Source organism: Rhagoletis zephyria, unplaced genomic scaffold (genome assembly GCF_001687245.7).
Source record: "Rhagoletis zephyria isolate East Lansing unplaced genomic scaffold, Rhagoletis_zephyria_1.1 Rzeph_scaffold_00426, whole genome shotgun sequence".
NCBI lineage: Eukaryota > Metazoa > Arthropoda > Insecta > Diptera > Tephritidae > Rhagoletis > Rhagoletis zephyria.
Genome location: NW_016157510.1, coordinates 254,989 through 271,400, shown reverse-complemented (window position 1 = coordinate 271,400; position 16,412 = coordinate 254,989). Strand labels below are relative to the sequence as shown.

Here is a 16,412-nt window from a genome sequence, read left to right as displayed (position 1 = left end):
GAGAAAATTTGACAATACTGTCTCGGACGTCACAGGTGCAGCTCTTCGCGCGGTCTCAAGCTGGTGTGCCAATGAGGGCGTCGGCATAAATTCTCGCAAGGCTGTTCTTGTACCGTTTGCAACTAGGTCTAAGCCAAACATTGGTTCAGTAACTCTTGGAAGGACAGTTCTTGAATACTCTGATGAGGTCAAATATCTGGGGATTACGCTAGCTCATAGACTTAATTGGAACTCCTATCTTGAGAGAACGGCTGCTAAATCCACATGAGCCATGTGGACCTGCAGACGACTTTTTCGGAAGAACTTGGGGATTGAGCTCAAGGCTGATAGATTGACCGTCCGACTGTGTATTATGCATCCATAGCATGCTGGCTGAAGACACTGCATAAAACTTCCATACTTCGCCTTCGCTTCTGGGATGCACTCCTCTCCATTTTGTTTTTTTTTTCTAGGAAACAACAGCCACAAGGGAACTGCAACTTCGACCATCTAAAAACGGCTTCTTGACAAAGAAGTTTCCTGCAGGTATTCCTGAGAAGATATCAGGGTTCGAAGTATGCGGAATCTCTGATTCCATGACTAAAGAGAAAGTTCCAAGTTGTAGTAGTAGTGTATCTTTTCAGATAGCCCGCTTTGACATGGTAGGTACCAGGCCATTGTGGAATCGGCAGCAATAATGTCGCCGACGACTTGGTACGAAGAGGATCGTAGACTTCCTTTTCGAGAGCCACAATTATTGAGTGGGTACACTTTGAACGCAGTAAGTCTTGGGGAGCGGTGAGGTGCCTTAGACAGGCCAGGCTCTTCGGCTACCCTTTCAACAGAAAAGATGTCATTTTAGAAAATATAAATGACATCAGGCTACTTTCCGTATACCTGACTGGTCACAACCAATTGCGATTGATCCACTATAAAGCTTCATTGGATTTGTTATAAAGAATTCGTCTACTACGGCCCTTTAAGGATTCAATAGTGAAGGCGAAGGTTTTTTTTTTGCCACATTAAGTTAGGGACTGTCTTTTTAAGAGATACAAAATATGGGTCAGGGCGCAGTGTCTCTTGTTCTGTTACACTCAAGAATAAACTAACTAGAATAGAAACGTTTCAATTCACCAGAATTGTGCCAGCGTCTTCTAAAAGGTTATGAGAGCACTTCACGATTGTCGATAGAGACCAATGTTCCATTTTTACCCAGAGGGTACTTTGTGTAAATCGAAGTTGTAAGCTGCTTGAATCGGATGTAAAATCGTTGCTGGCCACTCCCTTATAAATGGCGATCAAAAACTTTCGCCGCAAATGTGGACTTCTGCAACCGGAACCGTCCTCCATGCGCTATATTCAGTAACCGAAAAAGCATCGATTTATATTTATATACATAATTGCACGTATTTTTCTTGAACGCAAATTTTTGCATTACACGAAAAGTCAACAAGTGCAACAACAATTGCATCCTCTTATGGCGCCGCGATTACCACTTGCCGCCCGCATAATCAATTTTTTTTTTTTTTTCTTTCCCTCGCCTCCATTTTGTACTCGTTGGAATTTTTGGCGACTTTGGCAAAAGCGCTTAAAAACTTATGCACAAACACATGCACTGCATACGTACTTATGTGTACATAAGTGCATTCATAAGATAGCGTTCATATACTATAATTTGTATGTACATATGTATGTATGCATATGCTGAGCCAGGAGCAAAGTTTTAATTGTATCACGTTAACATGTTGTTAACACCAATGAAAATTGTTGTCTGATTGTTAAGGAATACATATCACTGCGGTGTCATGCAATGCCGGTTGATAAGAGTAGTCAGCATTTCTTTGTACATTGGTATGTATGTACTTATGCAAATAATTGGTTTCAATATACCCCTCTAACTTAAGCAGCGACAAGGGAAGAGAGTAAATAAAATAAAACGCTGTGGGCAAAAGGCAGAAGAAGAAAAATATAAAAATGGAATTTAAAGAAACTTACTTGTATGCAAATATATTTGTAACTGCACACACATATTTGTACATGTACATACTTACATACATAGCAAAACAGCGCCTCTAGGATAAAAAATATTTAATTAAGATCAAGTGGATGCGTGCAGAAATTGCAGTGTAGGCATACAAAGCGAAAATTGCATTTGAGCGAAGCAGTTTAAGTGTCATATAGGTATATGTAGATGTGTTTATGTATGTATGTATGTATTCTTGTATATCTATATATATGTGGGGTGTTCCATACCAAAACGGACGGGATTCACACTTCATGTGTTTGATTTGTTTCAAATTTTTAGGGTTGATGCATAAACAGAGTATGTATGAAATTTGAGCTTGATTAATACATTTTTAAAAGTTTTACAGATCAAAACAAAAACAAATCGATTTAATAGTTTCCCTTCCATATAAAATGTGGGCATAAAGAGAATTATGGACGGATTTAAATGAAAATTCTTTAGTAAAATTGAAGACGCTAAATTCAAAAATGCAATTTGTTTTTGGATAGCTTTCATACTTTCACTGTAAATGCAGTTTGAAGTTGAAAATGTGGGTTCTTGTGGCTTTTACATTGGTATATACATATAGTTCGTTCTATTTTCAAAAGTGAGGTGTCAAATGACAGGGCTTGGCCTGTAGATGTGCAATAAAGTTTTTCATTTTTGAAAAGGGTTGCCACCTGTTACAAATTTTATTAAAATTATTTAATAAGTTAAATGAATTCGATATTACAATGTGGGTATAAATTGAACTAGTTTTGAAAATACTTTACTTCTAAACGACACGTAGAAGGGTTGCCACATATTTAAAAAACCAAATTCGCTTTAATTAAGGGAAAAAGGTAACTGCAATATGTATGACAATATAAGTATCAGAAAAATGAAAAAGTTTTACATATTTAGAAAGTAATAAGTGAAGAGTACAAACATTCCTGAGTTAATTTAAGAGTCCAGTAATTTAAAAGGAATGTAATCAGAACAAATCACTGATTGACAATGTATGTATTTGTAATAAAACAACAAATACAATGGCGTAATCGTATGGTTTGGCGTAATTATTATTTAGCTATAACTAAATTCGACTTTACAAACAGGTGGCAACCCTATTCGTAATATTTTTAAGCTAAAACCTTCTTAAACCTCTTTCGTCTGACTCCCTTATGGTGATACCTATCTATTTCAAATACCTTATTCCTTTAATTCAAGTGAAATTTGATTTTTTAAACAGGTGGCGACTCGTTGCATGTAGTTAATACACACTTCGATTGACACCCATCTCTTAATAATTAATTTAACTTATAAAAAAAACTTAAATTTTTAACAATCTAATTTTTTAACAGGTGGCCACTCTTTAAAAAAAAAATAAACCTTCTATTATCCACAGGTCAAGCTTTTTAATCTGACACTTTTTGAAAATGGAACGAATCGTGCAGATCTCAAGGCACTGCCAAAAAATTAAAAAATAATTGTATGCATTCGGGAAAAGCGCATTACTTCAGAAAGTCCAAAAAATTAGCAGGTTTTTATTTCTTCTTTTGAAAGCTAAAAGCCCGTACAATTTAATAAAATAAAAAAATAACCTATTTTTACATATATTTTTTATTCATTCCATTAAAGTTTACCATTTTTTGAAATTTTGTATAAAAAAAAATTGTTTCCTGGAATACCGGGGGGGCACTCTGTGTTTAATTTTATTCCAAAATTTGAATTGCTGTAATTCTCTACTATCCATATGGAAACAAGAAACGTCAAACCAACATTTTGTTTCAAAGAATATATTTTTGACATTTTTTTCTATGAAGAGCTTACGCATGACTATGCTCTTATTAAAATTCTTAGTGTAAAATTTGTCGACTTTAGTGGCTTCCTGGCTGCATATAATTAATTTTTTAGGGAAATGTCTGTTTAATTCCTTTTAGTGGATAAATTGTCTACAAAAATACCAAACAAGTCCACATTGCAGATAACGATTTTTTTCGATTTTTGCCCACTTAGGCGGCACTGTGGAACGGGGCGAAAAAATTAAAAAAAAAATCACGCATACATACATCAAAATTCTCTATAAAAAAAAAAAAATTATTATTTTTTCTTGAAAAATTTTTCACATACACATTTTTTGATAAAAAAAAAAACCTTTTGAAAATATGCCATCTCAAAAAAATTTAACAAAAATAGCAATGGTAGCTCTGAGTATTGCGCAATATTTAAGTACAGTATTACAGGGTGCACTCTACAATAATTTGAGTTATGAATTTTTTTTACGCCGAAGTTGAGTAAAATGAGTACTTTACATATTTGTAAATTATTTTTTAGAATTTTGTAGCCCATTAAATTTTATTATATTAAAGTGCAAGTTTTAAGCGATTGCAAAACCGGCGCTATTTTTAATTTTCTTTGAAAAGGGTTTTGCGCATTTTCTTCCATAAGAAAAAGGTTCAAAAAGCGGTCAGCATAAAATATATTGAAAATCACTGGATACTCAAAAAAAAATCTTAAATTAAAATTAACAAAATTAAATTAAAAATTTTAAATTTGTAATTTATTTGCAAAATTATTAAATCGATTTGTTTTTGTGCTATAAAATTTTTAAAAATCTATTGATCAAGCTCAAATTTCATATTTACTTATTATTTATGTTTATGCATCAACCCTAAAAATTTTAAACAAATCAAACACATGATGTGTGAACCCCGTTCGTGTTGGTATGGAACACCCCATATATACATATATACATATATATACATAGGGTTCTGGGAAACTTCTCTAACGATTTTGATAATATTTTGTACACAGATATAGGGTTATCTAAATAGGCATTATCTTCGAGAAGGCTCGTACAAGGTTGCCGCCTATTCGAAATTTGTTAAAAATTCATTAAAACATCATAATATGGGTATCAAAGGGAAGGTTTTTCAATGATCCCTAATTCAAAAATATTTTTCATAGGGTTGCCACCTATTTTGAATCGCATTTATATTTAATTTTTTGTTTATAAAAAAGGTAAAACATTTCTATTCATCGGCACCAAAAGAAGATTGTTTAGGAATCTTTCTAGAATGCTTTCCCTATATACAAAATGTTTTCCCTTAGGATAATAGTGTAAGGTTACCACTTATTTTCGTTTCAATTTATCTAAAACATCGCAGTATGGATATCAAAAGAAAGGTATTGTTGAGAACTTTGCTCCGAAAATATTTTCGATCAGAGTTGCCACGCTTCTATGCAATAAAAATTTTCATTTTGTTAATTTCAATCAGCATTTTTTTGTATGTATGTATGCACAGATAAGTACTATTCATTCCAGCGTATTTCGGAATAGGGTTGCCACCTAAATTTTAGAGTAAGAAATTTACTTAATAGATATTGAAATCTAAATTTGTTTTACTTCCAAAATATTATTTTAAAGCATCCAAATGATCAGTATTTGATATTCAAACCTTGAGAACTTTAGAAAGTATATGCACTCCGGGCAAAGCTCGGTCAACCTGGTACTGAGAATAATTGAGTAGTCCACTAGCAAAGTGCGCTACGTAAAATTTTTTCGATTTTTAGTTTTTGGAGGATTACGTACCAGTATTTATAGTAGTTTCATGTCCACTAACAACACAGTGCATAATCTTTTTATATTCTGAAAAAAATAGCATCAAATGTTAACTCTTCTTCCAAAAGTCGCTATCATACTTGTTTATAAACTTTCAAAAGTATACATCTTCTGATGAACTTAGAAACCTGCTTTAGGTCATATAGACTGTTAATGTTATCTTATGTCATGTTATGTTATGTTACAGTTTTATAAGACTCTTATTTATCCAAATTTTCAGGTAATAATAAAAAAAATTCAATTTAAATGTTACTTGTTGTCGTAGCTGTTTTTTTCAAATTTATGGCTTTCTATTATAAAATCACATAACGCTGTTTGCGAGTGGACTACTCAATTCTCTTACTACTTTTGGCGTCAAAATCCTTTCGCAATGAGTTGAAGTCTGTACGGGTCCGGAACGTGGCCTTATTTGCACATACACATGTATGTACTAAAACTTAAACTTATAAAAATTCCCTGTACACCCCTGAGTCTTGAAGTAGGAGTCGGCTTTTTACATCTTTCGGTGACACCAATGTACGTACATTAGACTGCATCACCAAAAAAAAGTTGCTGTTTTCCCGCAGGGTTGTTCGTATATATATATAATATATATATATATAGAAAAATATTGAGATTTACGTGAGCTGGATCGATTTGAAAATACCTCAAAAAATGGAGTTTTTTATGAATAAAAAATGGTTCCTTAAAGTTTTTTTTTTTTAAATATTTTTTATAATATTTGTATGCAGATTTTTACTCTTAAACTGTTTTCTTATCTCAAGAGATTATTTTTTCAAAACCTTTTTTGATTTATAAAAGACTCCATTTTTGGCGGTATTTTCAAAACAATTCAGCTCACGCGAATATTAATATTTTTCCGAAATATTTTGACGAAAATCTTAAAATATAACAGATTTTATAAATCCCATGGAGAAACAGTGCCGTTTTTTTTTTTGTATGGGGACAGACGCAGTCGAATGTACATAAATGTGCGCATTCGGCAATAATCTTTTTTTTTTTGTTAACTAGCAAATATTCGGCGTGCTTCACTGTGCTTTAAAAGTGTTTTTGTGCTGTTTGATACCCGTATTGTAATATTTCATTTTTTTATGAATTTAATTGAATACAATTTTTCAAACTGGTGGCAACTTTCCCCAATAATATTTTCGGCTGTAAACTTTCCCAAACCGCTTCAGTTTGATACCCATATTGCAATATTCAATTTATCTTATCAAAAAGGTAGCAAAAATATTTTCGGCTGTAAGCCTTCTTAAACCTCGTTTCTTTTGGCAGCCATTTTGCAATATTCACTTTATCCTATCAATTTATTTAAACTGCTATTTTTAAACAGTTGGCAACTCTCTATTTTTTTCTGTTTATATTTTAAGTAAGACATCTAGCAATGCGTCGGTCGAAACTACTTCAATTCGAGCTGCATTAGCCTTCGAGCGTTGCGAGTACAAACATACAGACAGACAGGCAAAAAATTTCAAAAATTTGTAGGTTTGGCTTCTGTTGCTCTAATGAAGACCTCCCATATGACATCTACATACGTTCGGCCACAAACAAAATTGTCGAAATTGCCTTGCAAAAATACCTTAGACTCAGGGGTGTACGTCGAACTTTTTTTCTGCCATGGTCTAATGTGTATGTACCTATGTATTTTTCGCGTGTCTTTCAACCGCCTCAATTCGACAATTGTTCCATAAAGGTAAAAAAAAAAAATTAATAAAGGTTCTTACTTCTTCAATTACGAATGCAGAGTTTTGCTCTCTACATCTTTTCAATAATTCTTCTTCATTTTCTTAAGAGTATTCGCTTGTCATCCACTTGCAACGGTTCGTTCAAACTTCAGTTTTATGCGCTTTATTTTCGCTGCTTATTTTTTTTACTGCTGGTCATTCTTTCCTTTCACCTTTTACATACATACATATACGCACGTACATAGAGCTCTTACCATCCATCTTTAATGCTACCACAATCCAATTATAATTTTTCTTGCATGCGATATTTTTCACTCATTTTCATTTCACTTACTCGCTGCTATTATTTGCTGCCTTTCATATATTTTCCTCTCTCAATGCCTTGCGCACACTTTTCAGCCTCTTGTGTGCACTTTTATTCCCAATTATGTAAGTTGACATTGGTAGAAAAATTTATTTTTTTGTTTCCTCAGAAGAAGGTACGAATATTTTTCGCTTATGAGTGACAGCAACAGAAGAAATAGCAGCAACAACAAAGCGCACGACAATCATATTTTCTTCATTTTGGCGCACTATCTGCTTTTTGTAATTCAATTTTTAATTATTTTTTTCAACATCACTAAATGACTTTCGTGAAAAGTTCTAGCAGTGGAAAGTTTATAGCAGAATTAGAAAGGTGTGCGCTTTTAAATTAGTGGACATGTTTTGAAGTTATGCCAGAAAGATTTGCAAGTCCGTGTCCGTGCGTCTGATAGAAGCAGATATTTGCTTGCATTTCAAACTTTTTCCAGAAAAAACTGCCTTTATTTTGTGCACAAAAGGAAGGAAATTCTCAATAGTAAAGAAATTTCCCTTTGCGTGAAGTTCTTTTAAAATTGTTTACCATCTTCATAGAACATTTTTTTAATCATGTTGCTTAGCTTTTATAACATTACGACAAAAATAAAAAAATTTCCTTTTGAGGGAAATTTACATTAAAATCCCTTTGAGGGAAATTTAAACAAAAAAATACAAATTTACGTGCATATAAATTTTATTGTTCGCTTTTAAGTATAAGAGCAAGTTACAAAATTTCCCTTCGAGGATATTTCTGTAAATTGCAAAATCTGTATGTCAATCGAATACAAATTAATAGAACTTGCTAATTTTTTATGAAAATTAACATAATCAAAAAAATCGCTTCGAAAGAAATGTTTAGATTTACCTACACCTTGAAATAACCATAAAATGAATTGAATTGTAGCTTGTTTTAAGGAATATTAATGCAAAAATAAATATAATCTAGTTCGAAAAGGTGTCCAACATTTGCAGATAAGCTTCTGTAAAAAATTCCCTCTTAGGGATATTTTCGAAAATTGCTACGCAACCTCAATCGAATACAAATTATTGCAAACTACAAATTTTTTATGAAAAAAAATTCCCTCGAGAGAAATTTTTTAAAATCCTCACAACTTAAAAAAAGCATTCACTCAATTATTCTGTTTAGTTATTTAAGCAAAATCAGTCCTTAAAGCAAAAATACAAATTTCCCTTTGATATAACTTCTGTATGAAAATGGAGGATCAACAAATTCTAGGTTATAAATAGACTATAAAACCATTAAATAATTTTAATAAAAAACACACTCATTCTTACATAAATAAAAGCATTCTGTTGCACATTTAAAAATCGTATAATTCTTTTGAAATGTCAAGTGTGTTTATTTTTCTTTAGTATGAGTTCTATTTGTACAGAAAAGTAGCACAGTGGGAACATTTAAATTTACATTAAAATCACTTCTTGCAAGTACATACATACATATGTGAATACAAAGCTTTTGTTAAGGCAAAATGGAATGAATTCAAATAGAGCACAAATCTTCCTACATCATACACATGTATGTATGTACATATGTACAGCTAGCTTGACCTTAATTTACACGCATCCCCTAGAACTCAATTATTGCCGAGAAGCAAGTATGTAGATACAGCAATTTAAGCTTTGGCGATGCTAGCAGCATTTTAGGCGTTCACACAGCTCACAGCTACAGCTATGTATGTATGTACATATGTATGTGTGTAAGTGCGTGTCGCCACTCACTCACAACCGCCAGCGGCAAGCAATATCACACTGTTACCGCCTGCCAAGCTGTCACCGGCGCTGACATTGATGATGATGTATTTCCGCTGCCTCTGTGTAACGCCTCCTCGCAGTGTACTTACAAATGCAGGCACATACAAATATACAAATATATATATGTTTGTACTATGTCATCTTCCTTGCTATCGTCTCCACAGTTTATTTCAACTATTTATGCACAGTGCTTTCAAACACTTTTTTTATTAAAACGGTCTTTACAGCGAATAAGTACGTAAATATGTATGTGTGCGTGTTTGTAATTGTCTCTGAATGCGTTGAAAGAAATGTCGAAAATTATCTCAAAAGANTTTACAAATGCAGGCACATACAAATATACAAATATATATATGTTTGTACTATGTCTTCTTCCTTGCTATCGTCTCCACAGTTTATTTCAACTATTTATGCACAGTGCTTTTAAACACTTTTTTTTATTAAAACGGTCTTTACAGCGAATAAGTACGTAAATATGTATGTGTGCGTGTTTATAATTGTCTCTGAATGCGTTGAAAGAAATGTCGAAAATTATCTCAAAAGAAAAAAATATGCGAATTTAAATCTGTGAAAGACAGCAAATTATCTGTTGATGGTTTTGGCTTAAACGAATTTGAGTGTTCTTTTTAACGAATTTAATTTAACGCATGACCAAATAGTATCGCTCATCGTGTAGTATTTGTTTATCAGCAGGTGAATAATTTTTTTTTTAATATACATACTCATGTGTTTGTATGTACATAGATATGCACAAACATACATACATACATACATACATACACACATACATATGTACGCAAAAAACTCGAAGCTTTCGTCAGCAGTCAATACTACAANCATTCATACATACATACATACATACATACACACACACATATGTACGCAAAAAACTCGAAGCTTTCGTCAGCAGTCAATACTACAATGATGCAAATCATGAAGTTGACAAACGCATTGCAGACAATAGCTCAATATGCTGCGGATAAAGTTTTTTCCAGTAATTTTTTTGGTACATTCTCTTTAATTTTATGGCAAAAGTGTTGGCGAAAAAATTTCAATCAAAAATTTAATAATAAATTTTGTGTTTGTTTGTTTTTGTTTTCTTTTTTTTTTTTAAGTTCCCAACACACCATGAGAGTGTTGGAAACCAAAATTAATAAAATTGAGTGCATGCATTATACGTTTTTATAAAAAAAAGATAGTTTTTCTGAGTCTAGCACTTTAACGATTTGATTTAAAAAATATATTTTGCATAAGGAATGACATGGAATATTTGAAACATTCTCCAAAAACTATATTACCAATTTTTGTGAAAGAAAAAAGCCAAGATTTCGGTGTTTCGAATATTCCAAAACGTTCCTTGAATAAAAATCAGATAAATTTGAAACGAAGAAAACTCAACTTTTTTTAAGAATTTTATTCTTTGAAAATTTAAACTATCGGATTAAAGTAGTTAATTAATTTACGGTTCTCCTAACTTTAGGCTGTGTTTCAAATTCACCTGCAATTCTATTTCAATAGCCTCAAAGAAGAATTTATAAGGAAGCTGCAACCCCTTTCTAGCTAGCTAGCTGGCTAGTCGAAATCCATGTTGAACGAATTCAATTCTAACTTATTCAAGTAAGATTTTTAATGATAAATAGCCATCTATTTTGTAAGTAGACAAATCCGTTGCTAAACTTACAGGTCAATTCTGGCAACTGCCTTTCAACTCATCACAGCCTTTCCTAAGAAAGCTCGTTAATGTCTTTCGAAAGACTGATTGAAAGATCTGTTAACGTTGAGGTCTTAGCGTTATGCTGTTCGGCTTTTAGCAATAAGTTTTTTTTAAGTGAAATTAAATTTTAAAGATAAATATGGTCGCTTGGCTTCTTTTTAAAACAATAAAAACTAATAAATAAAATTAAATTAAATTGAAAAAAGAAAAAATAAATGAAATTAGAATAAGCAAAAATAAATAAAAAAATTTCTAAAAAGTAAATGAACTAAAAAATATATTTCTTTTTCTTTTTAAAACAGTAAAATCTAAAAGTAAATTACAAAAAAAGCAAAACAAATTTAATAAAAAAAGAAGAAAATAGCGCTTAAATATAAAAAAAAAAATTTTATTTTTGAAACAAAATCTAACAATCTAAAGAAAAATAAGTTCAAAAAGACAAAGTAAATAAATCAAGATCCTAAAATATATGACAATGAAATTTAACAAGAAATTTTTTAGTAAAAAACAAAACCGACCAATTCTCGTATAAAATAGTCGGATTTAAACCAAATAAGTATGGGACCGCCTGTGAGGTAACACCTTTCCTTTAAAAACAGAATTATAAAAACCGGTTAACATGGTCCAAAGTTATGCGGCACATACATTAAAAAACAAGTAATTTTCAGCAAAAAAAAACCGACTAAAAAAAATATGTATATATCTATATATTTCATGCTTCAATGATCGGATCTAAACCAAATTAGTATGGGAGCACCTCTGGTTCCGTTGCAAAAAGAATTATCGAAATCAGTTGACGTGGTCCAAAGTTATGCGGTAACATACATACAAAAATAAAAATATAAAAAAATATTCCGACGAACTGATAACCTTCTCCCTTTTGTGAATTCGGTTAAAAGTACTCTTTTTTCTAAAAGAATTACATCTAAAATATATAAGAAAATTTTATTAAGAAAGGAAAAAACTTAAATAAAAGAAAAAAATACATAAAATAAGTTCACTAAAATTCAATGAAATTATGAATAATGAAAAATATTCTTATTTTTGAAAGAATAACAGCTAAAAATTTAAAGACAATTTAAATTGAAATAAAAAAGAAAAGAAATACATAAAATAATTTTCTATAAATTAAAAAATAACATTTAAAAATTAAACTAAGGAAGAAAAAATTAAATAAAAAAGAGAAAAAATACATATAATAAGTTCCTAGAAATTAAGTGAAAATAAAATAAAATATATTTCTTTTTAAAATAAAAACATCTGAACATTAAAAGAAAATTAAATTCAGAAAGAAAGAAATTGTAATAAGAAAGAAAAAAATACATAAAATAAGTTTCTAAAAGTTCAATTAAAATAAAAAATAATAATCTTCTTTTACAAAATAACATTTAAATATTAAAAGAAAACTAAATTAAAAAAGAAAAAATTATATTAGAAAAGGGGGAAGAATTCCCTCCCGAGGACTCGAACTCGTATCTCTCGAATGACACACATGTGCTTTATTCACTCGACCATTGCGCCTGCCTGAATCACGAGAGCTAAATGATATAAAAGTGAACCGATTTCGATAATTCTCTTTTTATCAGAAAGGTGGTAACTCAAGGGTGATTTATATCCGTTCAATGGATCATGAAGAAATAACCGGCACTCCTAAATTTGTATATAAGATTTAAATTCGGTTGTTTTTTGCTTAAAAATTGCTTGTTTCTATAAAACCTATTTCCTAAGGTAAAAATGTTTTACTAACTAGAAGAATTCATTAACAAATAATAACTTGATAGAATCCTTAAAGTTAAGTTTATATTTTATAATATAAAAATACTGAATGTGCCACCGAATTGCTAGTACTACGAGTAAATAGCTGGATTATGCTGCCGAAAATTAATATAGCATTTTTTTGGCACTCCATTGATCTGCACTCAGGCAAGTGTCAAAAATGTAAGCAAAAATTCATAATGCTGCCGAATTGAAGTCGTCATAAGCCTTTCATACTCGTATGCATACATACATAGAATTTATAATCAACAACAAAATTTCAATTTTATTACGACGCCAATGAAAATTAAAATATAATCCCATACCGCAAAATCCTTTGCGGAAATCCTTTAATTTATTAAATTTCCGCTCAACTAACGGGAATTCGATTAAATTTGCTATTTGTTTTACTTTTTTTGCGTTTCTTTGCTTGAACAGTTACTATTGCTGCTACAAAAATAATTTCCCCTGCGTGATAAGTCTCTATATCTATGTATGGAAAAAGTGGAAAAGGGAAATTTGTTTTATTTATAAGTATTTATGTATGTTACTGGATGTTACTAAATTGGTTATAAATAAATATGAATTTATACTATCCTTGAGTGTATGTATGTATGTATGTAAATAGTTATAGGAAATATACATAAAATATTTTATTCAATATCATTTTTTTTTTCGTTCTCTTTTTCTCTCTTTCGCTGTAACGTTTGCCCATTTAACGTCGTATCGTCGCTTGCTTTTTCATGGCTGTCCGTGCAATTTCCGTTTGGCTGACGTAAATATTGACGATGATATGCACCGCTGATATCAACAAACCAACCAACAAACCGACGCACCGGCAATAATGTCGCTGCCAACGCTGATGATAATCTTAACGACGCTGATGATGGCGGCAATGTTGACAACAAACCAACAATAAATACACCTCTCAACAATATACCAAAAATATTACACGCCTACAATCGAAACTAACAACATTCTCTTCACCTATTTATATATGTATATGTTTCGCGCATCCTTATGTTTGTGCACGTGTGCGCGCGTATGAATTTGTTGTGACAGGTGTCCCTTCACAGCCTAGTAATTTCCGGGCCACCGATATCGGCGAGACCGCAGTCACATTGCAATGGTCGAAACCGACACATTCCAGTGAGAATATCGTACACTACGAATTATATTGGAATGACACATATGCAAATCAGGATCATCACAAGTGAGTATTACGAATACATACATATGAATATGTACGTACGTACTGATAACTAGAGATAGATAGTACATAGGGGATATAACTAGGAACTAATAATGCAGCAACAAAATTTCACGAATTCAATTAAATAGAACTCACACGCTATCTAACGACAAACGAACTGATGATATCGATATTTGACGCGTGCATATTGATTTCAATTTAGTAATTTTTGTTGCTCAGCTTATGCATACTTCGGATGGGCGCATAGAAGTGCATACGAGTATATGTATTAGTAATTGTTGATAGAAATCTTGGCGATAAATTGAAACATGGGCACATTAATGATGGAATCAATATGCAGGCGGAAAATGTAATAAATACATATGCAGGGTATGCGATGATGTAGCTATTCGAATGAATTTTCGTAGCTATAAAAATTTCCTTAAAGAGATAAATTAAAATAATATGGCTGGTTAAATTTAAACACAAAACGAACTTAAAACTAAACATAAATAAAAAAAAAAATATTTTTTCTGAAGATATTCATGTACATATTTAAAAGGGATGTTTTCTTCTGCTGAGGAATTTTATGCAAAAGGAAGAATACGTAATATGCGTAAATTAAACAAAAATTAATTAAATTATTGTAATAAATAGCCTTTAGCAACATTTTCTAAAAACTAAAACCCTAATTCAAATTTCCCACAAATTGCCCAAAAGTTAATAAATTTCCCTAATTTATTTACCTAATTTATTGCCCAAACAAAGCACTAGATATTTTTTTGGCCAAAAAAATTTTGGTTTGTTAAAATTTCTTAAAGGAAATTTCCCAAAACAAGTGAAATTCCCCAGCACAAGGAAAATTACTCCAAGTAGATACTAAATTATGTAAGAAACGTATTGGATTACTTATCAAAAAAAAACTAAAAGTGAAATTTCCCTCAGTCAAGAAAATTTTGTAAACCTACTGCAAATTTCCCTTGTAGGATTATACTTAATTCATTGCCCAAACAAAGCACCGGATACTTTTTTGGTTTGTAAAAATCTCCAAAATCAAGTGGAATTTTCCCAGCTCAATGAAAATTACTCGCAACTACCAAATTATGCATGAAACGTATTAGACTACTTATCGAAAAAAGTTAAAATGAAATTTCCCTTAGTTAAGAAAATTTGTTTACCGTACTGCAAAAATCCTATGAGTGAATATATTTCCCTTGTAGGATTATAATTAACTTATTGCCCAAACAAAGCGCTTAATACTTTTTTGGCGAAAAACTTTTGGTTTGTAAAAAATGTCCCAAAACAAGTGAAATTTCCCAGCACAAGGAAAATTACTCGCAAGTGCCAAATTATGTAAGAAACGTATTAAACTACTTATCAAAAAAAGAATTAAAATAAAATTTCCCTTAATCAAGACAATTTCTTAATACAGGGAAATTTTTTGTTGGACGAATTTTACAAAAAACAGCAGCGAAAGACAAAAACAAAAAACTGCAATAACAAATTATACACACGGTGAAAATAAGAACACAAAAAATGTGCAACAAACACATCATTTTGACAATCTGCACAATTCGCCTTGATATCAGCTGTTCCGGTAACACCACCTTGTATGAGTTGACCTAGGCACAAAGAAAACAATAAAAATCCGAGCAAATATGAAATTTCCCAAAGGGAAATTTTACAAAAACTTATAAATTTATCATAAAATAAATAAAAATCCCAGCAGTTATAAAATTTCCCACAGAAGGGAAATTTTCTAAAATTTGTAAATTTATCATAAAATAAGATCTTGTATAAATTTGTCAAATTAGTTGCCTTGATTTGTTGGCTCAATTTTGCTTTGATTTGTATAGCAAAGAAAATTTATTATTTGCTGTTAAACGTATAAAACAGTGCCTTTCCTTATTTAGTTGGAATAGTGTGTAAAAACCACCAGGGAAATTTTTTTTAGTCTTAAAAATGTATCTTATAGAAAATGTACTTAGCACATTTTTTTCGCAAATTTTTATGACTAATTACTTACTTACATATGTATTTCGATTTCATCCTAATAAATTAATCAATTCTCCGCAATCTTCCTAAGGCGCATTTCGAATACTGAGTCCTATACGCTTGACGGCCTCTATCCTGATACCCTGTATTATATATGGTTGGCGGCGCGTTCGCAGCGCGGCGAAGGTGCAACAACGCCACCCATACCCGTCCGTACGAAACAATATGGTAAGTAAATTTTACATAATTTTCGCTTAGCTATAAAAATAAAAATAAAATCAAATTGTAGAAAAAATATGCATATACAATAATACCTTATGCAGAATGCAGTAAATTATGCAAACTAATATTATTTAGGATCAACTACTAATTAA

The 16,412-nt window shown here is 31.3% G+C and overlaps 1 protein-coding gene across 1 annotated transcript in view; it reads left to right on the top strand.

Moving 5' to 3' along the window:
- Positions 1-13,913: 13,913 nt before the first annotated feature.
- Positions 13,914-16,412, top strand: part of Lar (tyrosine-protein phosphatase Lar) — a gene marked incomplete at its 5' end in the record, with an annotated part of 67,351 nt that continues 64,852 nt past the window's right edge. Inside the window, 2 exons of the mRNA XM_017611565.1 lie at positions 13,914-14,064; positions 16,130-16,266. Coding sequence (XP_017467054.1) covers positions 13,914-14,064; positions 16,130-16,266 — 288 coding nt within the window. The remainder of the gene's footprint in view (positions 14,065-16,129; positions 16,267-16,412) is intronic.